The sequence below is a fragment of the Lathamus discolor genome, chromosome 3 (genome assembly GCF_037157495.1).
Source record: "Lathamus discolor isolate bLatDis1 chromosome 3, bLatDis1.hap1, whole genome shotgun sequence".
NCBI lineage: Eukaryota > Metazoa > Chordata > Aves > Psittaciformes > Psittacidae > Lathamus > Lathamus discolor.
Window position 1 is genome coordinate 56,727,034 of NC_088886.1, and position 23,039 is coordinate 56,750,072.

The 23,039-nt window shown below is 36.2% G+C and overlaps 2 protein-coding genes across 6 annotated transcripts in view; both read left to right on the plus strand.

Moving 5' to 3' along the window:
• The window catches only part of CCDC18 (coiled-coil domain containing 18), a 28,483-nt gene extending 15,439 nt beyond the window's left edge, over positions 1-13,044 (plus strand). For 3 of the 5 annotated variants that reach the window (XM_065675401.1, XM_065675400.1, XM_065675402.1), the window contains exons 17-26: positions 705-821; positions 2,046-2,213; positions 2,685-2,827; positions 3,312-3,475; positions 4,543-4,756; positions 5,324-5,423; positions 6,399-6,515; positions 6,946-7,083; positions 11,321-11,429; positions 12,988-13,043. In XM_065675401.1, coding sequence (XP_065531473.1) covers positions 705-821; positions 2,046-2,213; positions 2,685-2,827; positions 3,312-3,475; positions 4,543-4,756; positions 5,324-5,423; positions 6,399-6,515; positions 6,946-7,083; positions 11,321-11,398 — 1,239 coding nt within the window. In that variant the 3' untranslated portion in view covers positions 11,399-11,429; positions 12,988-13,043. Of the gene's footprint in view, positions 1-704; positions 822-2,045; positions 2,214-2,684; positions 2,828-3,311; positions 3,476-4,542; positions 4,757-5,323; positions 5,424-6,398; positions 6,516-6,945; positions 7,084-9,990; positions 10,258-11,320; positions 11,430-12,987 lie in introns of those variants that run through there. The other 2 variants (XM_065675405.1, XM_065675404.1) reach the window with 2 other exon arrangements.
• LOC136012304 (retinol dehydrogenase 8-like) lies at positions 12,925-20,639 on the plus strand. The gene is made up of 6 exons (XM_065675407.1): positions 12,925-13,056; positions 14,169-14,330; positions 15,506-15,685; positions 16,772-16,865; positions 18,557-18,740; positions 19,821-20,639. The coding sequence occupies exons 1-6, from the start codon at positions 12,960-12,962 to the stop codon at positions 20,052-20,054; spliced, it is 951 nt and encodes a 316-aa protein (XP_065531479.1). The 5' UTR covers positions 12,925-12,959; the 3' UTR covers positions 20,055-20,639.
• The last annotated feature ends 2,400 nt before the right edge of the window (positions 20,640-23,039 follow it).

Sequence of the window (23,039 nt, forward strand, 5' to 3'; positions counted from 1 at the left end):
TTGAGGACAATTCTCATTTATAAGAAAAGTCTTCTTAGCACTGAAAGTGAACAGTTAAAAGTTCAGTTACTATGGATTGAGACCTCTGGAGTTTGTTCATTATAATTTTCATTTGTTCAAGATTATAAAATGCTTGTTAGAGATTACTCAAATCCAAATTAATATTAAAAAGGTAAAATAGATGAACAGTGTCGACGTTGCTTTCTTTTTGCTTTTAGTAGAACTCAGGCACTGTCAGTGCAGAAAAAAAAGACTATTCAGTAGGTTTCTGAGAGGAACTGTATTAAGAACTGAGTGTTACTTTTGAGAAAGACTTGTCACAACTCACATGGTGATCATTAGGAATTTATTTATACAATTCTGTATGTAATAACGTGGTAGATTAATGATTTGGTGTTGGGCTTATGTTTGCCTTTAAATTCTAGGTACTGAAAAATACTGGAATACCTCCTCATAACTGATAGCTTCATCTGATTTAAACACAGTCTAAAGTATAGTAATTTAATTTCACAAGTAATTTTAATTTCTGAATACTTTTGCAGTTTTGAAGTTTATCATAATCTCCTTTGTGTGTTTTAATACTCTTTGGATAAAAATGAGCTTTTCAGTCATTTTGCACAAAGATGGTTTTTAACACTTTTTTTTTAGATTATTTAATAAAAAGTATACCATTGAATTTTAAGTGATCTGTTACATTCAATTAGGTGAGACAACTTGAGTCAGCACTAGACATATGTAAGGAAGAAGTTGCACTGTATCTGAATCAGTCACAAGAAAATAAGGAATTATTTGAAAATCAGCTCAAGAAGAAGTCTGAAGAGGTAACAGCTTGTTTGAACAACTCTCCTGTATTGCAGAGAACACTTGTTACCAATGGTTTAATCTAAAAGTTTGTCTGTGAAATAGACAAAACATTTGCAACGGGAACTAGGATGTAAGCTGAAAAAGGACTTGAGGGTAAAGGGGAAAATCATAACTAAGAAACAGTGGATAAGCTTAGGGAAAAGAACTACCAAGAGAAATGGAACTGTTGAAAGAAGTAACAAAATCAGAATTAAGTGAAAGAAAACATCTTGGGGAAAACAGTAAGAGAGAACCACTGCAATACAAAGTTGGGTGCACATAATTGCTTTGTGTTTCAAGTACCATAATGGGGGAGAGGTCCTGGCCATAAGAAAATTTTTACTTCAAGCCCCTGAGTTTTGTTATACTTTCCAGTACTACATGAAAGCAAGAAAGAATTAAGTTTAAATATTATTAGTATGAATTTTTATTTGTGAGGATGCCTAACCACATGAACTAATTACCATAGCAGGCTGTTCATCTCAGTGCTGCCCTACTTGCTGAGAGAGAGGTAGAGTCACCTGGAGATTACTAGACCCTATACAGGAGTAACTAGATGGAAGTCAATGGTCTGTGTTATGCATAAGCCTGTGTTATTTACTGCTACTTTCTAAGCCCTAAAATCTGTTGTTCTTATACTGCATGTGAAATGCAGTATAAGATGGATGCTGTGTGAAACTCAAGGGTAGCAAGTGAGGCTTTGTAATTCATCACTGAGAAATCAGACCACTCAACACATGACAAGATAGGCACTCAGAATTCCTAGTTTTTATTGGAATGACTGTTGTCATAGAGGCAGGAAAAAATAAAGGGGAGGACTGAGAACAAAATCTCAAGGAGAAAACAAGTGCTTGCTAAGAAATAAAGAAAAGTGACAGAAAGAAAAGCAATTCACTAATTTAGAAATGAAAAATCTTTCTGATAGATGTTTTTAAAATATTGACAAGTTTAGGTACATTTAGAAAGCAGTAAGGCAGAACCTGGAGCTGTTATGTTACTTCTTTACTCACGTTATGAAGTACAACTCAGTGATGAATTAAGAAATATGTTACATACTATTGAAACAGTAATGCAATAAATTCAGAGCCAGAAGTTTTATTGAATCATAGGTATGATTCTCTGCTTATTAAGAATGAAGAGAATAGCTGATGCAAGTGTAAATAAAAATGTGTTACTGTAATGGAAAATCAATGTGTTTTCAGGTTCTTTATTTACAGAAAGAAATAAAAATAAAAGATCAGAATATTCAGGGCACAAGTGAACAAAATATTCTTCTACAACAAACTTTGCATCATCAGCAGCAAATGTTACAGCAAGAAACTATTAGAAATGGGGAGCTGGAAGATAATCAAATTAAACTTGAAAAACAGGTAAAGTATGCTGAGAAGTGTCTACCTATAAAGACAGATAATTAAATGCTTTAATATATGCTTTTGTAATACCTTTAAAATCAGAATGTTTCTTTGGTAACTGAGTTAATAGTTATTATTTTAGATATATCTAAAATAACTAATTTAGTGGTTTGTTTTGTCTTAAGCTAGGTTCTATGCTATCAGAAACTCTAGCATTATTATGGCTAAACACTTGGAAACTCAAGCCCTAGAATGCAATTAAGGAGAGATGTACTGAAATTCAGAAAGTTGGATCTTGTTGTATTTACTAGAAACTATTTGTCTTTCAAATGTGACTGCAAAGTTCTGGTCTTATATTATAAACAATTTTAGACTATAAAGAAATCAGTTGTGTTAAAACTCTTGTTATGTGAATTGCAGACAAGGATGTGTATTTCTTTGGCATGTAATGTTGAAGTGCCAACACTTTTAAAATACCATTTTCAATAGGTATCCAATTTGGAACAAGCGCTTCAGAAGCAGAAAGCCTATGCAGAAGATGAGTTGAGAAAAGTAGAGGAGAAGCATCGCCTAGCTGCTCAGGAAGCAGATTTAAACAGAAAGAAGGTGGATGAACTTAATAGCACGATCAGGTACATTTAGAATAACTGAGAGGTTATTCTGCAGATAGATATGTCAATAAGAAAGATTGCTGTCTAAAATGGTATTCAGCTATGTACTTGAATGTACTTGAATGTAGTTGAATTTAGCTGTGTAGTTCAGCCTCTGTATGAGCATAGACTGGAAATCAGAAGGATGTTTTTAACTAGCAGAGGCATGAGTTTCTCAATAGTCTTCCAGTGGCATTCATGCAGGTTCCAGCAACCTGTTCAAGATGGAATTTCATAATGCAATTCAAATCATATCAAGTTGCTTGTCATTTTAGGTAGTAGACTCTAGGAGACCTTGCTAGTCTTAAAGAATATGGTTTTCACTGCAAGAAAAGCCTACTTAACATGACTTTTTAAATTCTAATTTACTCACAAATGCTTGTCTTCTTACACCATGTGAGGACATACGTATGTAGGCTTTTGCTATTACAAGGTTAATTTTGTTCTGGTTGCTTCTTTTACTTAGACAAATTAAAATGGACATGGATCAGTGCAAGAATGAACTTACTGATATGGAAAAAGTAGTTGTACAATTAAAACAAGATGGTGAAAACAAAGCAATGCAGATAAATCAATTGGATATTACTTTGGAAGAAGCACGATCAGAACTCAATGAAAAGACAAATGAGGGTAATTTCTAAGGCTTCCTTTCATCATGCTATTACTTCTGTATATATTAGATTAGACATTTTTCCTTTGCCCTGTTTTATAATCAAGTACATCAGAGTCAAAACATGATAAACTGGGTTTCTTTTTTAATCTGTGGGTAATTCCATAGTTATAAAAACCCCAACCCTCCCAAATCCTAAAACCCGACAAGCTTTTTTAAGAAAGCTTTACAAATACTCACTTTTGTGGGATGCACCTTTACCCCAGATGAAGTTTTTTCCTCGTAAATTAGAATGCAGATTCTTAATGTGATAGTCAAGCAAGACACATAGGTTTAATAATGGCATGTGTTATTCACAAAAATTCAACTCTTTAAACAAGCAAAACCCCAAAAGAGAGTCTATAGACTTTCCCCAAGGCCATAGAGTGACAGGACAAGAGGGTATGTCTTTAAGCTGACATAGGAGATTTAGATTAGACATTAGGAAGAAGTTCTTTCCTGTGAGGGTGGTGAGGCGCTGGTACAGGCTCCCCAGAGAAGCTATGGCTGCCCTATCCCTAGCAGTGTTCAAGACCAGGTTGGACAGGGCTTGGAGCAACCTGTTCTAGTGAAAGGTGTCCATCCCTGTGTGGGGGCTTGGAACTGGATGAGCTTTAAGGTCCCTTCCCACCCAAACCAATCTGTGATTCTGTGATACTGTGGAAATGACAAACTTTCAAATCCCTCTTCCTCCATTTAATTTAACTTTACCATTCTTTTAAAACAGGAAGTATACTACAATCTTGCTTGCATTTTTCATAACACCACATATTCAGTTACTATGTCTCTGTATTTTTTCCTTGGCCAAATGTTTTTCGATACATGCTCCTATTTCAAGTTAGTTATAGATCGAGATGAATAAAAAGACACTTAGGTACCATGAAAAGGTTGTTTTATAAGCTCAGAAGTCACTTTTTTCTACATTTTCCTAAAAATAGTGATATTGAACATTGATTATGACCACAAGTGCTAGTAGGCAGCAGTGTTGCATACTAATTATCATACTGATGATTAAACATTTTGTGTTTTGTGTGTGTTTGTAAAACAGTGAATGAATTAGAAGATAAGCTGTTTCAAAGTGAGACTTGCCACAGGGAAGCCTTACAGAAAATAGCAGAACTAGAGTCAGCATTGCAGAATGCCCATGGAGAATTAAAAATCACTTTAACACAGCTTCAGGAATTGCAAGATGCATTACAGAATGCACAGTCCTCTCTGGAGGAGAAGCAAGTTGCTATCATGAATCTGACAATTGAGCTCAGGTAAGCTGGTATCTTTTCCATCATGAGAACTTATCTGTGTTAGGTTTTCCTTAGGAATAACAAATAGTTTGGATGGCCTCTTTTTATATTCTTAGCAGCTCTCTGTAAGTTTTAGGGGTTTGTGGCTGTAAGATAAGTTGATGCAATAGCTCATCAGCTCCCTTTTGATTTCCAAAAGTGGTGCTGAATTCTTTTTTCCTTTTTTTAAATTCTGATTTAAAATCAACTAAAATTATTTGCTGAATCCCAAAGCTGTGAAATAAGAGGAGCTACTTTCTTTTACAGTGAAATTGTCCAGTTTCCTTTCTGGCTATAAATTAATGTTACTATTCTTTTCTAAGAACATCTTGTCCTAATAACCAATTAAATAACTTGAATGATGAAGTTATTGAGAAATCTCCACCTGGAATATAGTTAACAGAATTATTTCATTTGACTTTGTTTCTTTGCAATCATTCATTAATTCACCTTTTAGAGTAATTTAGCTTTAAGTAATAGATCTCATCATTTTCAAGCTGGGTACTAGAAGCTAAGCAACTGAATGTGAATTAAACATGAGAATTTCAGGTATTGCAAGGGAGAAATTGAAGACAGAAGGCAAGAACTCCTTGATATGGACCAAGCACTGAAAGAAAGGAATTGGGAGCTGAAACAAAGAGCAGCTCAGGTTAGATCATTTTAAGTATGTTATGGACAATTATTCCTGTTATGTAGTAGGTAACTTACAAATAGCCTGCTGGATTTAGTTGCCTTCACGTATCACTCCAACCTATACTGTTAATACAGCCACAGTGTCAATCTCAAAACCAGCTGTGTGTTACTGAAGCCGGTAGCAGGAACTTCAGTTTGTGCTCCCCTAAGGGACTAAAGACTGCTGTTTTGATGGAACAGAAGCCTCCTGCAAACCTGTCCCTTAATTCATCCTGAGCAATAAAGCTACAGGACAACTGTTGTCATCTTGATGTTTGATAAAATAAAGGGAAGATCTGCACTGAAGTGTGCTTGGAGATGATAGATTCCTTTTGCTCTATGGCATATTTTATTAGCTCTAAAGCAGCTTCTAAATATAAAACATTATTGTGAAGAAGTTTCTGTAGCTTACTTGAAATAGTATCGGTCTCTTGGTCTGGCTTCAGGTTTTGACACCCATAATGAAAAAACTATTCTTCTGTCACTTATCATTAGCCTTCTAATAGCTACTTCCTGCAGGAGCTACCAGCCTGTGTATGCAGGAATATTTGGGAATCAGCGAGAAGGAGGGGCGGGGATTTAAAAGCAATTTATCAAAGCAGTAGGAATTTTTGCTTTTTGCTTTGGCAAAATTTGGCGCCTTCTTACAAGATGGGTTAGTATAGTAAGCTGCTTAGAACATTGAGAACTAGGTTTGTACTGTCTGTATCTGAGGACCAAACATACTCAGTTACGGACTTCCCCAACTTTCCTCTTTCCTCCTTGTGTTTGGCTCCTGTTTTTCAAATGGGATAGCTTGGCTGCATTTGTAGTTGGCTATTTGAGAAAATATTCTTGAAGACTACAAAGGATTAGTTTCATTCCTTTTGCTTTCGTATTTTGTAATACTACTTAAAATCTGCATACTAGTTCAAATTAAAATACTTACTTTTCTTCCTTCTTTTACCTCTAGATTACACAGTTGGACATGACAGTTCGTGAACATAGGGGAGAAATGGAACAACAAATAATACGATTAGAGTGCAATTTAGAGAAGTCAGAGCTAGAAATTAAGGAATGCAATAAGCAGGTAATTTTTGCTTAGATTAAAAACTAAGTTTCTGTAACAAAAGGCAGAAAGTCTGGTCCTGGGACACAGTAGCTGGCCAGGTTCAAACTAGAGGAGTAAAACAGGTTCCTTATTGTAGGGACAGGGAAGAGAGTACCTAAATAATGTACAAACAAAAATATTTTACGTGTTTCAATTAAATAATTAAAATGTAAAATTTTGCAGGGATATACCAGTATAAAAATGAAATTATTTCTTTTATTTGATATGCTATAGCTCCCAAACTGCTTTTCTAATGAAGGAAAATGTTGACAAAATAAATATAAACTAAAAAGTTGACAAGGGATTCCAAAGTCAGAGGTAATACTCATGGTATTGGTGAGTTTTGTTTGTTTGGAGGGTTTTTATTGTTCTGAATTCAGTAAAATATCTGTTCTGATTTCTTGTTCAGATTGAGAGCTTAGAGCAGAAACTCCAGCGTTCCAAAGATGAGCTTCGTGAAAAGGAGTTTGAATTGCTCCAGAGAGATCAAGAAATAAATCAGCTGAAGAAAAAAATTGGAAGGAAACAACTAGAACCTCTTGAAAAGGTAAAATGTTCCCTGGACACACAGCAAATGATAAATTCTTAATGCCATTGCCATAACTGCCTAGCAGAAGTGATACGGTGTCTCTTTAGAAGCGTCATTACTTCTCCCCAGGTAATTGCATTTTATATCCTGGTGTTTCCTGAATCTTAATCCCCTAAAGTTAAGCCAGTTTAATGATTTAAAATAACAAATTTAATGGCATGCTCTTAATTGCCTGCTTTGTGAGGAACTCTGAATATTGATTATGTTTAGGAACTCTGAATATTGATTATGTTTAACCCGATGTTCTGGACATGGTCTTCTCTGAAATGAAATGAAACAGCATGTCATATGATGAGAGCTTCTTACGATTTGGTTATCTGTCTTGTGAAAATAATTGCAACAAAAGAGCACAGAGATCTAGCATGCTTATAGGAATGAGAAGAGGAATTTTCTGGCATAGTGAATGGGAACATGCAGATAGAATAAAGAAAGTTTTAATTTTTGAAGTGTTACAAATCTGGTTTTGGGGCATGAATCACTCTCTTCAAGTACAGTGCAATTTGAGGTACACAGGCTTTCTGCAAAAGTAAGTTCAGTCAGATGCTTGCCAACTAGAGGTAAACATCAAAACTGAACTGGCTCCTGCCATTTCGATTATGCTGCATTTGGGTGTTGTTTCTTTCCCTAGGATAAGATATCAGAGAAGTCTTCTTTTTATGTAGTCATCAAAGGCTCTTGATCTGTATTCTATGGGGACTTGGCTGTGTCAGAGATGAATATGAAGGTTCTTTCACTGCAAATTAAAGCAATGTCAGTTTTTCCCTCTTGATTTCTGTTAAAGGTTATTTATGACAGTCGAGAACAGGACAGTGGCTGCTGCTACCCTTCACACTTATCACTAACATATTGCCAACTTTTCCTAGGACTTTGGGGAGGATTCTGAAGGCTTTCCTAGCTAGCCCCTGTACAACTGCTGACTAGACCCTTACTTTCCAGACAGGTTGTCTTGTCACTATATTTGCTAAGGAATGCCACGTAGGGGGCATCATGAAAGGATATAAGAAAGGCATTGAAAATAGACCTACCCCAGTCGTGTTCCTTTAGAGACTTGGGATGAAGTAAATGAAATGTCAGGTTTATTTTCATTATAGTAAGTAGATAAAACACTGGATTTTGGAAGCATTCTGCATAGAGTATGAAGTACATAGCAGAGGGGTTCTAGCTCCATTTAGAATATGATATGGTTGCTTCTTTGTTTAAAAGTTGAGTATATTAACATGATGCAAGAAAAGACTTCCTCTGTTAGTAACACACTGCAGACTGACTGACCAGTCTTCCACAGAAACCTTTTGTCCTAGTTCTAACAACTCAATTGCCTAATCTATCTGGGGAAAAGGGGTTGTGTGTGTGTGTAGAGCAGTGTGTCTGTGTGCTTTGCCTGGAGGTATAGTCTGTCTCATTCTTTTTCCTCTGGTCCATTTTGCCCTTTTGGGATTCACAAAATGATCAAGTCACAGATATTGTAGTTGAATTGTTCTTTGTTCTCACTCTGCTTTAACCTCCAGTGAAGATCTTGTAACAATACAGCATTCTGCTATCCTTAGTAGTTGTAAGTATTCCAAATAAAGGAAAAGGAAATATCTTTCTGAACATTCAGAGTGGCCATTTCACTTTTCTGTGGAGCTGAAGTAATTTCTTAAGAAAAAGATTGGCTTAAGCAAATTGATCTTATATGGCCCCAGTTTCTTACTGAAACGAGAAATGAAATTGTGTTAAAAATGGTAAATGAAGTTAGAAAAAAATTGGTGCTTACAAAGATCAGTTTTTAAAAAGGGAAATTTTTACCATGTTTTTGTAAAAATATATGTGTATAAAAATAATTAAAAGTTATTGTCATAATCTTTCCTTTGTTAGTTTTAAGCTGCTTATGTGCTACTGATGGATGTCCATGTGCTCTATTTATAGCATTCCTTATGAAGAATAAGTATTAAGCTGAACAAGTATAGATACAACATAATCACTTTGATATTTATAATTAACAGGAGCCATGCTATAATGGGATGTTATGCAATATTAGTGGCTGGTATGGCCTCTGTTGTGCTACAGTACTGGCTAATGTAAGCATAGCTGCTGCATATGGTATACTAGAGAGACTGGCTGTCTGATCAGCTAAAACTCCTGTTTGGTGTTTTTCTGCAAATAAACTGTCAAATATTTAGGTCCAGCATATAAGCCTGTTTCTCAAAGGAGGGGAGTGAGGGCTGAACTTCTAGAAATAAACCAAAAAATGCCCACCTCCAACCACAAACATACTGTGTTTGCCTACATTTATTTCTGTAGCCTTTAGAAAATCCAGAATATTTACATTAATGTTGATAAGATTGTCTCCATTTGTATTGGTAGAAATCATAAGCTGTTTTCCTCTTAATACTTGATACAGTTGATAGGGGTTTTACAAACACTTCCTGAGTGCTCAGAAACCAAAATTATTAGGAACTTAAACATGATAATGCAGTTCATGCCTTAAGCCTTCCACAGAGGAGTTATTTCAAAAGACGGTGCTCCTTCAAATGGTACATTTTTACAGCAATTTCTATATTAAGATCTTTTTCCCTTCAAAATGTTCTAGATCTTATTTTCCTACTTATCTACTAGAACTTAATATATGTTGAAAAATGTGTACATTTTACTCATTTTGTAAGGAAATGCACTTCAATTACAGGAAAAGAATGCATTAGTTACTTCAGTCTGGGGGACAGAATTTGAGGAAGAAACCACAGATTTGAGACCTGCAGCTAGTTTTCTTGAATTTGTAAGATAAATCTTAATATTGAAAAGTAACATCTTGGTACAAATGGATTTAGATATGGTGAACTGAATGCAAGAGTTTAAAGGAAGCTTCTGATTACAGGTGTTTTGTTTCAGGGGCAAGACTTGTGAAGGAAAGAATATTGCTCATTGGACAAGCAGTAACCCAGGAATGCTGTTGCTGGCAACATAATTGTGCATTCAACAACATAATTGAGCATTCAAAAAGGAAATGTTGTATTTGTAAATGATGAATATGGTTATTTGTACTGAAACAAATTGCAACCTTTTTTACTCTTTCAACTGTTTCTGAGATTATTGCCTTGATGTTGTTATTATTAACATATTAATTTATTTTTGAGAAATAAATTTTAGTTTTTAAGTTGCAGGAGTTAATGTTGGCTCTTATTTTTTCCCAAAGACTTTGAACTGTGTTCTTGTGTTTCATATCTAGCTTAAGAGCACAATGGCATTACCATACAAACAATTTTTGTTTGGGAATATGAATTCTCTTCCCTCCCCCAGTGTTGCAGACAAAATATCTTATTAAAATTGACCTGTTTGTAAGATGTTTTGGGACACTGATTTGATAATAGACAATGGCAAAACCTGTTTGCTTTACTCCAAGCAGTATGTTCCATCACCCATGCAAATGGGTGTGGGACAAGGGCCATAAAGCTTGAACTATTTTTCTTTTTTCCCCAAGCCAAAATCCATCCAAAAATTACTAGTAATTAAATAGGCATCGTAACTACGCATTCTAAAGTATATTTATTTTCATTTTTCCAAAAGTACTACACAATTTAGCTGGTAGAAACTGGACTAGTGGGCTCAGTTTTTAACACTTTCATATTCACATAAGCATCAGAAACTGCAAATACAGTTATGAGACCTAAACCTGAGTCTGCTAAATGCAAACATGATTTAGTGTGTGTTACGACATGTGGCTTGTACTTTAGAAAATCAAGCTAGTAAAGTTATCTAACATAAAGCAGAGGAAGAGAACTGAATATATTGCAATTTAAAGATAAGGCTTAAATTAAGTGTTTTGTATATTAAAAGTATATCTCAGGCAACAAATCTATCTGTTGTATTTCAGCAGCTCTGCAGGTGGAAGTGTGCTAAACTCCTTGGATAGCAAGTAGGTGTTTCACTACCTACCTGTTATGCAAATATGTTCCACAAATACAACTTTAAGTGGTTATACAAAACCAGGCACTTATTTTGCTATCTCTGATAAGGTCAAGATACACTCATCTAAAGTATTTCTGCAGTTTCAGATTATTTATTTTGCTGTTACGAGAATTACTACGTAGCAAAAAAATATTGTGTTTTAAATCTAGCTTTTTGTTTCTCTACATAACAGCAAATGAAATGCATTACAGTTAGGTTGATCAGTGTAATAACTGAAAAATATTAAACTACTTTAATGTTTTCTTCTCTTTAGGCACATCCATTTTCCTTCAGGCTAGAAATCTACACATCAAATTTCAGAGAGAGTTTTTTAAACCAGAAGAACATATAAGCCCTTCAAACCAGTATTTCAAGTGGAAAATGTAACCCATCTGTAATTACAGTTGCATCACAACACTACTGGTATTCTACTCCACTAATGGAGTGTTGCATAAAGCATCGCTTGCTCCTCCTACATTGACTAAATATAAATGTGCATGAGCAGCAAAAGCAATTTGCTTAATATCTGAATCAGCTAAACAGCATTTGCACTGAAATTGTGTGTCTGGATGCCAACTTCTGTGGTAAAACTGTGGATCAAACCTGATAACTAAATAAAACCATAATCACATTTTTCTTTGAATAATTATATTCTAACTTTGAATGCCATCTTGCTGCTTTGTTGCTTGCCTAAGAAGTTAATGCTTCCACGTATACTGTTCAAGTGAATTTGTTTTGGAAAAGAGGGACATTTGTATATTTTCTTCTCTAACATCATAGTATCAGTTAATTTTTTCTATAGAGTCTTACTTTTCTTACATTACCAACCAATTTACATGAATGTGAATACTGGAATGCTAAGTTAATTCTTCTGAACTGCATTGCATTAACATGGGGTTACCAAATCCTGGAAAACATTTTTCTGCTATAATGGCATTGCAGTTAACTGAATGCTGTTCAGAAGGCTAACTGCTTATTAAAGTGATTCTTTTTCTGTCACTCAGGATGGGTTATAAATTTCACCAGAGACTGGTTTTCTTTCTGCCTACAGTTTCTGTATGTTAAATGGCAATTTCACAAAATTGCCAGTCCAAATGTCCATTTAATTTAGAGTTTATTCACGAAGTTGGTGGAGTATTTTCTCCAAAGCTAAAACTGAATCAGACATCATGCTAGTTCTGACACTAGAAAGTGTTCAAAGAGGCTACCGGATCCAGTAGCAAGGATACAGTGGAGCTGGTCTTCCTGACTGTTCCCCACTGCCAGCATACTTGCTAACTTTTCCTATTCTTTGTTGGGAACAGTGCAAAAAAAGAATGTGAGGAATCTCTCTAAACAACTTGTTTCTGTAAAAATCCACATCCAGTTTTTCAATTTACTTTTTCTGTAAGTCCTTTTAGGACTTTTATAGTAGTAAGGCATCAGGGAAGAAATACACTTATTCTGTTGCAAAAGAATGAGGAGAGTGCTATAAGTGTATTAAGTCTGAACACCTTAGGAAGAGGGATCCCATTTTGGGTGTAGTTTACTTTCCACAGATGTAAGTGGAGAACTCGACACTACAGACCAGTTGGAATTGTGGGAAAGCTTTTCCTGACCATAGTATGCAAACTGGTTATTCCACAACTGAAAAAAAAATCCATGTACTTAACAAATGTCTCATTTTAAAGATTAATCAAATTTTGTATTTCATATAATCCATAATAATGCTGATTATAAGCTCATGCAGGAGCATCTGCTTCTGTTTTTGGAGATTATCCCTTAATCATGCAGGGTCCAGGTGTGCATTTTCAGATTTGTTGACTCAGGAAAGCTGGAGATAGCATTAAAGGCCAATTGCATTGTACTGCAGGTACATTTAGGTTGTTGCTCCTCTGAACAAGAGCTCTTGTTTGGATCACCCGGTGAAAAGAATGGCAAGAAGAAATGTCCTCATTACAGGTTGCTCCTCAGGAATTGGACTGGCGTTAGCAGTAAAAATGGCAAAAGATGAACAGAAGAGATTTAAAGGTAACTATCTGTTATTTATCTTTATAAAATCATAATCTTCAAGGCAGTACTAATGTGTTTCTCTTTGATTTAACAAGTGATTGTATTCATTTTGGTGACTTGTTTCTTTTTACTTTCCCTCCTCCTACTGTCAAGAAAATACAATACAGTGAAAATACACTGCTTTCTCTAAGGAGATGGTATTTCTGTATATGTATTGCAGCTGAACAGCTACTTGAACTGAATGGTTCACAAAGCAGTGTAAAAAGAAATAGCTGTAAATGTCTGTACCATGCTACCTTGGATATACATTCACAGCTGTAGTTAGCTTTCCTTCTGTGTACTAAAATCTTTGTTGAATGAATGTACATACCCATTTGAAGACCAGAGCAATTCATGTAAAAGAGCAGTTCTTATATTTGCAGTTTTTTCCTTAAAGCACATTTAAGGAAATGTGCTTTAAGAGGGTGAACAAAGGGGCTGGAATTTGTCTTTCTGCTGTAAAATGGGGTATTTGCTACAGCTGGCAATGGATGGCAAGGCGAATACAGCCATGTGTGGTAATTCAGTTTTTCACACTTATTCTCACAGTATTCTACTGCTAACTGACTGAATGCAGATTCATAGTTTTCTGTGTAATTAGGCCACAATAATGATAAAACTCATTTCTATTTTGAGAAGATGTTTTTTGCCACCTAAGGAAGCATCTGCCTTCTACTTTTTAATAAAAATAAAGTTGTTCTAAACATGTTGACAGTGATTTAAAAAAAAAGGATATATGGAGTCTAAAATTAGGTTCTAGGTACCTAAAAATGATTCAGCAGCGTGACTTGCTACCCATTATTTAAATTTTGGTGGTAATATTATCTTCATACACTGCATGTATGAATTAAACAGCGGTTTAATTCTCCTTCTGAGTTTCTTCACAGCAAAAATTTCCCAGACTTCCCAGATTTCCCAGACTCTGGGATATCAGTAACAATGTATGTTGAAATAAATTCTTTCTACTTTAAATTTTAATCATCACTTGTATTTAAGATATGGATGTAAAATCAATATTCTTTAATACTTCTCAGTAAGACTGAACAGAAGAGGTTTTATTTCTGGTAACTGTTACTTCTGGTGTGTTGCAGTGTATGCCACAATGCGGAATCTGGCCAAGAAAGAGCCACTAGAGGAAGCTGCAGGCCGAAGGCTGGGTAAAACCCTCGAAATTAAACAACTGGATGTCTGTGATGAGCAGTCTATTAGAGCTTGTGTGAACAGTATCCCTGACAGAAGGATTGATGTCCTCGGCAAGTACTGGGTGTCTATGCTATGAAGAGATACCAGTTTTCTATTTAGCATCATCTTAGATACCCTGAAGAAGTTTCATTAATGTATTTTTTTTAGATACCAAAATAATTATAATTACTTAGTATATTTTGTTCAAGATTCCTAAGACTTCATGCAGACATGAGTGGATTAAATCTCACTATGCTTCTGTGAAGTAGGGAAGCTTGTTTTCCGTGTTTACAAAGAAGAAACTTGAACACAGGGAAGTGTTTTGGATAGAATTACAGTTTTCAGTAAATGTGAGAACTTTTGCCTAAATTGGCATCTTCATGTACAAGTTTTCTGCCCTGTCAATGAAGCATAGCCCTATTTACAATGAAGGCGACAGCTCTCTGTACTAAGAAAGCAGCAGCGTTTGGTAATTGAAAAGAAGAATTGCAAAGAAAGTAAGGGTACTTTCATTTTGTATTGAGATTTGTAACTGCACTTTACAAATCATTCAACAAGAAGTATGTCCATAACAGCTTGCTAAAAATAAACATATCTTAAATGGGAACTGCTTACACCATCAACTATTAAATCTTCTCTAACAGAAAATTATGGGCCTGCCTTTATTTTGATTAATTATTAAAGCACTGTTTAATAAGCTGCTTCTGCAAACTGTATTATACTCTAACTTGGCATACTCGTTGTAGTGCAGAATGCCAGTTCTAGCAATCATTCCCCACTAAATAATATCCAGGAATAAAAATGCATGGAAGTGTGTTGGTTTGGGAATTTTTCCTTCTTTTTTTCTTTTTTCCCTCTAAGATGTGAATGTTAACAAAACAAAAAGCAGACCGTAGCTTTTAAATTCTTAATGTTGAATCATAAACAGATACAGATGATTCTTGGGTCATTTTCCTATAGCATTTTTGTAATTAAAAGAAATGGGACTAATCAGAAATCAATTTGTTAAAATGCAAAATATCAGATAATTTAAATTGTATTAAAGGCATAATTAAAAATAAAAAGTATGGAAGTGTTTTTGCAAAACTTTAGTGACAGAATAACGTATTTTAATCTTTTCTTCATGGGTTATTTAGGGATCATTTAATCCTTCATCTTCATTTTACTTTCAAGTAAATCTTTACAGTAAAGATTGAATTAATGTTTACTGAGGTTGTTGCTCACTGTTGTCTATCATTTTGTGCAGTTAGCAATGCTGGAATGGGGCTCATTGGACCTATTGAATGTCAGACTATAGATGAGATGAAAACTGTGATGGATACCAACTTCTTTGGACTGGTTCGACTCCTGAAGGAGATTTTGCCTGATATGAAGAGGAGAAAGAGTGGACATATAGTAATAATAAGCAGTGTTATGGGAATACAAGGCAAAGTTGCTTTTTTTGTTCTTTTTTTTTTTCTATTTGAGCTAAGAATTCAGTGTTCAAAATCTAAGCTTAGGTCTTTATCTTAAAAAAAAGCATATCTAAGTATTGTGCTTTGGAATGCTGAAGTTCTGATATAAAAAGCATAGCACTTAGATACACCTGATAGTTTTTATGCATTGAAGTTTTATGTTGCTACACAACTACTCTCAAGACATTTTAACAACAAAGCCCTTAGAGTCAATTGATACGTATTGGGGTTTCGGGGGTTTTTTGTTTTTTTTTTCACCCTTTTTTTTTTTTTTATTTTTATTTTTATTATCAGGAAAACAGGGCTTAGCATTACTTTTCCTATTGGAAAGAATTAGTGGAAAAGATTTTGAGGACAGGCAAACATGCTTACTACACTCTGAACAATAATAACGGAATAGAATCCAATCATATTGTGGACAACTTTACTTTTTGTAAAGTCTCTGCTGTCGTAAAACTACACAGTCTAATTTTAGTGACAGATGAGGATGTTCTCACTCTTGCATTTCATTCAGTCTAACTGTATTTGTTTCAATTGTTACAACGGTGGCATTGATTTTACCTGGATTATTCTGGTGAGCAAGGGTCCAAAGTCAAACTTCAAGAGTTGTTATTGTTTAATACAACGCTTACCATCCACTAGATGGACTGATGTATTAGTTTTGCTAAATCACTCACATGCAAGCTGGATCTCTTGCATAATCTCATCTCCTGCGTTGTGCTCAGGTTATGTTTATCTATAGCCTATTAAAGTTTTGCTAATGAATAATGCAGATGGTGTTGTCTGTTCAGATACTTTCATGTCTTACACTACAAAATATTTAATATCATCCCAAGAGATCATCAGCTAGGAGGAGGAAAAGCATTGTTCAAACATTCTTAGAATAAACAATTTTGAGAATATAGGCAAAAAAATCAGTATTTAGATTCAGTATAAACAAGGATTTTTCTAATGTTTTCCCTGCAAGACTGGACATTTTTTGAAAATAGAAGAGGTTTTTAAACTGATAGTGTGTTGAATACAGTCATGTTCTCAAGATGTTTTGTTTGCACCATCAGGTATCTTATTTAATGATGTTTATGCTGCATCTAAGTTTGCTGTGGAAGGATTCTGCGAAAGTTTAGCTATACAAGCGCTCAAGTTCAAACTGCAGTAAGTATTGATCCACTGGTGTGTATTTGTATTTTAGATAGTTGTAAATATATTCAGAGCTAGCAGACAAATTTTTAAAGCTTGCTGCTATCCAGGAGAAACAGATTGAGGAGCTCTTGGAAATCGTATATCACAAAAGGCATAGAATTGTCCATGTTCTTCACACTATGTATGCAAATAAAAATGTCTACATGATAAAATAAACATGTTCTCCTGGACAGTTAAAAGCTGTTTAGGTTTGGATAAGATACAGTTTATGTCACACTTCTGAAAAGATTCTTGCGTACAATATCATAGGAATAAAACAGTAATAACAACCTGTAATATTCTCCTTTAGAAAGGATAACAGACTTCTTAAGCAATTCACAGATAAAAAAGGTCAGGAACTCATCATAGAGAGTGAGCAACTAGAAATCAATCAGAAGGAAACACAGGGCATGATACCTATAATGACAGGAGATGGAAGGAAAGTGAGAAGAGTGTGGTCTACTACTTAATGTTTAAGACATTATTTAAGAGAATGGTCCTCCTGTTCATCATCTACGGGTCTTTGGGGTTTGATTTGTCACATGTATATTCCCATTCATGTAATTCTGCTACTATTCTTTGTGAGATGTCCAGCAGTTGTTAAATATCTGTTGCATCCAAGCATTTAGCCCTTGTGCTCTGAGAGAAAAGACAGCTGCTTCTTGGAAATCCCATGATTTACAAGACAAAGCACCATCCAAACTGAGAAGCATACTGCTCTGAGAAGTTTGGAGGGATTTAAAACAAATATATTGTAATGATAAACAGGATATACCAGAATTCATAGTATGATTTAAAGAGTATGAGGTAACAGCAAAAAGGAGGTTAAAAAAAATGAAAGTAGAATGGAAAAAGTTCAAGGTCTGGTGTGAAGAATGACGCAAGAGGAAAGGCTTTAATTCCAGCTGCAGCTGGAATTCTCCTGTCAAGGTCAATACCTTGATTTAGTCCTGAAGAAGAGCCTGATCAGAACTCAAGTCTAGGAAGAGATCCTATCCCAAAGACTGTTTTGATAAAGAGTGGCTGGAAGTAATTGCTGCCTGAGAGAAGAACCAGGAAAGAACTCACTAGTAACTGTATTTGAGTGATTTGCTGTAATATGCTACCGAGCCAAATAAGATTTTCCAGATCTGGCAGCAGCAAAATTCTCTATATTGTGTTTTATTACAATATAGCGGAGGGATATTGCATGATGTAACACTGATAGCTTCACAAATCCCCCACCTCTTTGAACTACTTGTAGTATTATTATAGGAAAGCTGTAAAAAAAGAAATCAATATAGGATTTTGGTCAGAAAGTAAGGAATTTTGTTATCCTTAAATTTTTTTTTCTTAATATTTGATATGTTCTTGTGGATAAATCACCCTTAGATTCTGCATCTGTGAGACAGCAAGTAACAACTGCACTCTCTTCTGCCATGAATTAAGTTACAGCACTGCGCTGACATTTAAGCTCTGCAGATTTCTACTACTACATGTGAATGCGTAGGAGCATGAGAGCAATGACGTGGCATGGCTTCCCTTTACAGAACGTCCTGTTTAATATTGCTTGCTAACATGTACTCACAGTACAACTCCTCAACGTCCCTTTTTGAGAAGGACAGAGGGGTGTATTTCCCACGGAGGATAGTTGATAACCACTATATCCTTGCTTTTTTGAACAGGTTAAGTTTGATTGAACCAGGCCCCGTTGTTACAGAGTTTGAAAGAAAAGTGTTTGAAGATGGAATGAAAATGGATCTTTCAGCTGCAGATCAAGAAACAGCTGATATGTTTACTAATATTTACCTTAAAAATTACAAACAAATCTTTCAGAGCCTGGGACAAAGTGCTGAAGAGGTCGCAGAGGTAACTCTTAAACGATTCTCCATCTTCCTTTTTTCTTGATTGCTGTTGTTGTTGTTTTCTTTGTAATTTACAAATGCACTGGTTGACTGGTGGGTTGTTTTTTATTTGTTGATAGAAGCATTAGATTTAATTAAATGTAACTGACACAATCTGAAATGAATTTTTAAAAAGGCAAGAGATTCTGGAGAGTTTTAAACCAACCCCTTCAGAATATTAAAAGAAAATTAATTTTGAAGTATTGAAGACCATTTTTAATGGCAGTATACATACCACTGAGGTGTTAAATGCACTTACACATCATCTGGTGAAATCTGAACATTCTGCAGTGTTACCATACTTCTACACAGGGTTCCAACCAGTAGTAAACGCTGCTCTTCTCTCTATCTCACTTGTAATCCCTAATGTGAAATTCACTCAGCCACCTCAGACCACAAAAGTACAACAGAAGATACATGGATGTGGTTTCTGGTGCTTGAGGCTTCCGGCAGGAAGATAAATTTAGGCAAAGCTATGGAAGAGGACACTGATTTCAGGTGCTTGCTGCTAAGGAATAACTTCAGTGTCAACTGAATGTTCCCAGATCTTGCTGCGAAGTGCATGGTTCTAATCCTTACCCAGTGAACTGTGAAAAAAAGGATCTACCTATTGTGGGCATATAAGCATAATTTTGGAGGACTATTCAGGATACTAAGGTGTTATCACCATGGTATACATAGACAGAAATAGGACTAAAAATAAGTAAGAAGTACAGATGACCTTGAAAATCATAGAATAGTTAGGGTTGGAAAGGACGTTGAGATCATCTAGTTCCAATCCTCTGCCATGGTCAGGGACACCTCGCACTAGATCATGTTGCCCAAGGCCCTGTCCAGCCTGGCCTTGAATACTGCCAGGGATGGGGCATATTTAAGATAAAGTATTTTAAAAAAACATTGTAGGAAAATTATAATAAAACTACATACAGGATTTTACATCATTTTAGCACTTTATTCTTCCATTTTTTCTCAGCTTAACTGAAAGCTAGGCTTTTATTTTGTTTGGTAAAGATTCTTTAACAACTCTCTTTCTCATTCTTGACAGCATACAGTGAAGGTAATTCTTGCAGAAAATCCACCTTTTCGCCATCAGACCAACACCCTGTACACTCCAATGACAACTCTGAAATACGCAGATCCAAATGGAGACCTACCCATTGATATATTCTACAAAATGGTTTTTCATCATGACAAAATCTTCAGTGCGAGTCTTAACTTTATCAAATTGCTCAGGTGGAGAAGTAGGAAGAGCTTTGACCTGGGAAAAACCTCAGAATAAGTATGAGATTATATAGTGCAAATTGGAATTGTTGTAGCTACTGACAACGCAACTTATTATTCAAATGCCTTTGCTCTGTAGTTGTGAAAAGGCATTCAAAATGTTTGAGTTTAGGTAAGATGTTTAGCCAAGATATTTAGCTCAATGCATTTATCTTGAACTTTACAGTTTGCAGAACCCTGAAATTAAAATCCTCTAACTATAGTTTTTTTTCTGTTTAGTGTTTGCTTTTTAGAGAGATCTGTTTTCATGGGAACATTAATATTGACTGATACTTGCATATTCAGTATTAACCCAATCCCCTTCACTTACTAGAACATAATATATACAGAGATGTGCATTTTATGTAATTATTTAGATTCTTAATATCATAAAATATTTTATCTTTTTACTTCTTAAAATAGTAGTAGTATAGTAATCCCTCATAATAGTATTTTAATTTTCAGAAATCAGGTCTATTTACCAGTAACATAAGAGAAAGGATTATCAATCTTAACATATCACAACTAAAATATTTATGTGTTATATATATGTTATAATGTTCTGAATGCTTCCTTTATATGCAATGGTTACTGGCATATTACACAGTGGACAATAAAATATGTTTTTTTAAAAAACATTTTAAAATAAAATATCTTCTTACTGTCTAGGTACTATTTTTTGGAAAAAATAACAAAGTAGCATAAATAAGAAGTAATTTAAATCCATTAAATGCCGACAGTGCCTTGAGTGACTGAAGCTGAGCCACAGGCTCTCCTTTTCCTAGCTATCCTAACAGGTATGTATTAAACCAAAATGTTAGCACAAGGTGGAGGTCTTTTCCCTCTCTTCCTCTCACCTTAGTCCTACAAATCTGCTGAGGCTGAGCTGGAGCCTGGGTTTTGGCACTGTTCCTGCACAGCATTCTTGTCCTCTGACCTCCAGCTTTGCCTTGGCGCTGCCCCAGGCGCCCCTCCGGCCTCTGGGCTGCAGTTTCTCAGCAGCTTCCAGCAGCAGTCCTTGTTTCACTGAGAGAGCCCAGCTGGAGCTCACTGGGGATACAGGAATTGGCTTTATCTTTCCCCCAGCACTTTCTCACTAAGCCTAAATCGAATTCCATGCTGGGACTTGCAGTGGCCCAGCCCTGCCCTGCCTCTCCCCAAAGGCTGGTTCCCAGGAGCCAAGCAGCAGCCCCTGCATAGGCAGCTCTCCAGGGAATGCTTGGCTTGCTTTGTAGTCATGACCCTTTTGGTGAGGCCCAAGGTGTAGGGGTGCAAAGGCACCTCTCTAGGACCTTGACATGGTTTAAGCCCAGCCACCAAGTACTATCCCTGCGGGATAGGGAGCAGAATCAGGGGGGAAAAAAGGAGGTAAAACACTTGATGTGAGAACAGTTTAATAATTTAAATAAAATAAATAAATAATAATAAAAAAGGAAATAGAGAGGAATACAACCAACCAGCCAACTGCAGGCATGCACAGTACAATTGCTGGTCCCTCAGCAGTGATCTGACCCTTCCAGCTAACTCCCCCCAGTTTATATCCTGAGCATGCCATGCTGTGGTGTGGAATATCCCTTTGGCTGGTTTCTGTCAGCTTGTCGTGGCTGTGCTCCCTCTTGGCTTTTTGTGCTTTTCCTCACTGGCAACGCATGCGAGACTGATGAAAAGTCCTTGACTGAGAGTAATCACTACTGAGCAGTAACTAAAAGACTGAAAAATCCTTGACTTAGAATAATCACTGAGCAATAACTAAAAGAGTACTAGTGCACAAGAACTAAACATCAGTGTGTTATCAGCATTGTTCTCAGACTAAAGCCAAATCACAGCACTGTACCAGCAACTGGGAAGAAAAATAACTCTTATCCCAGCCAAAACCAGGCCAGACAAGAGGCAGCGGAAGGTGCTTAGTGGCCAGTGCCGGCAGCAGCTCCTGTGCACAGCTGGAGGCCTCATCTATGTCCCAGTTGTAACTCAAACCTCCTTCCCCAAAACACCAGGCTGGTGCCTGCAGCCCAAGATCAGTGCATAGATGGGGCAGAGGTGGGAATAACAGCTAGGCTGCAAGTGGGGAGGCAGGAGTTAAAATGACAGTAGTGCTGTTGTGGCTGAAGGGAGCATGGCCACTCATCCCCCTGCACCCCAAGGTGCAGCCAGAGACCTTGTCACCGTCCTGTTGTGGGTTAGGGTTCAGCACAGGGTTATGGCTTGGCCAAGAGCAGGAGCACATCAGTATCTCACCTGTCTCCAGCCTGCAGCTTTGGCTTGGGCTGCTTTACCGTGTTTTTTGCCTTTCCAATACAGAGAAGACTCCAGGAACAAACTCGGCAACGAAGTTTTCAAGTTGACAAGCAGGTATTCTTTATCGCAGGGCCGGGAGACACAGGGGACAGCTCCTCCTAACATGTGTCACTGTATTGCTATGCAAGCTGTGCTTACATAGTTACTGGGCATACATACATATTCGTGAGGCTACACATGAACTACGTAATTTTCCAGAAAATTTCCCGCATGCATACAAAAATGTGATGGAGGTCTTTGAGGGTTGTTTACTTCTTCCAACAATCTTCATTGCTTCTGGCAGTCTTTGAGGCACCAATTTAATTAATAGCAATAATCCTGTCCTTCTACTTATCGGTTAGTTTAACTACTTCCATCCTGGACATCTGCTAGTCCCTGATACTCCCCAGGAGATGTTTACACCATTTTCATGGGTTCATTAACACCATAAACATAGCAATCATCCCGTCTTTCTACCTATCAGTTAGTTTAACTTTGCCCATCCTGGACATCTGCTAGTCCCAGATATTCCCCATCCCCAGGTCCTGTTTTTCTATTGTTTTTCTTACACTTTTTGTATAATGGTCCTAAGGACCTAAAACTATGTCAACTGCCTTCAAGCCCCTCAGTTATTTTCCGTTACAAAGCCATCAAACTTAACGTCACTCAGAACTGATTACATTTTGTGCTTTTGTGCCTCCTTGTCTCGGCACAAAGCACCAAGGTG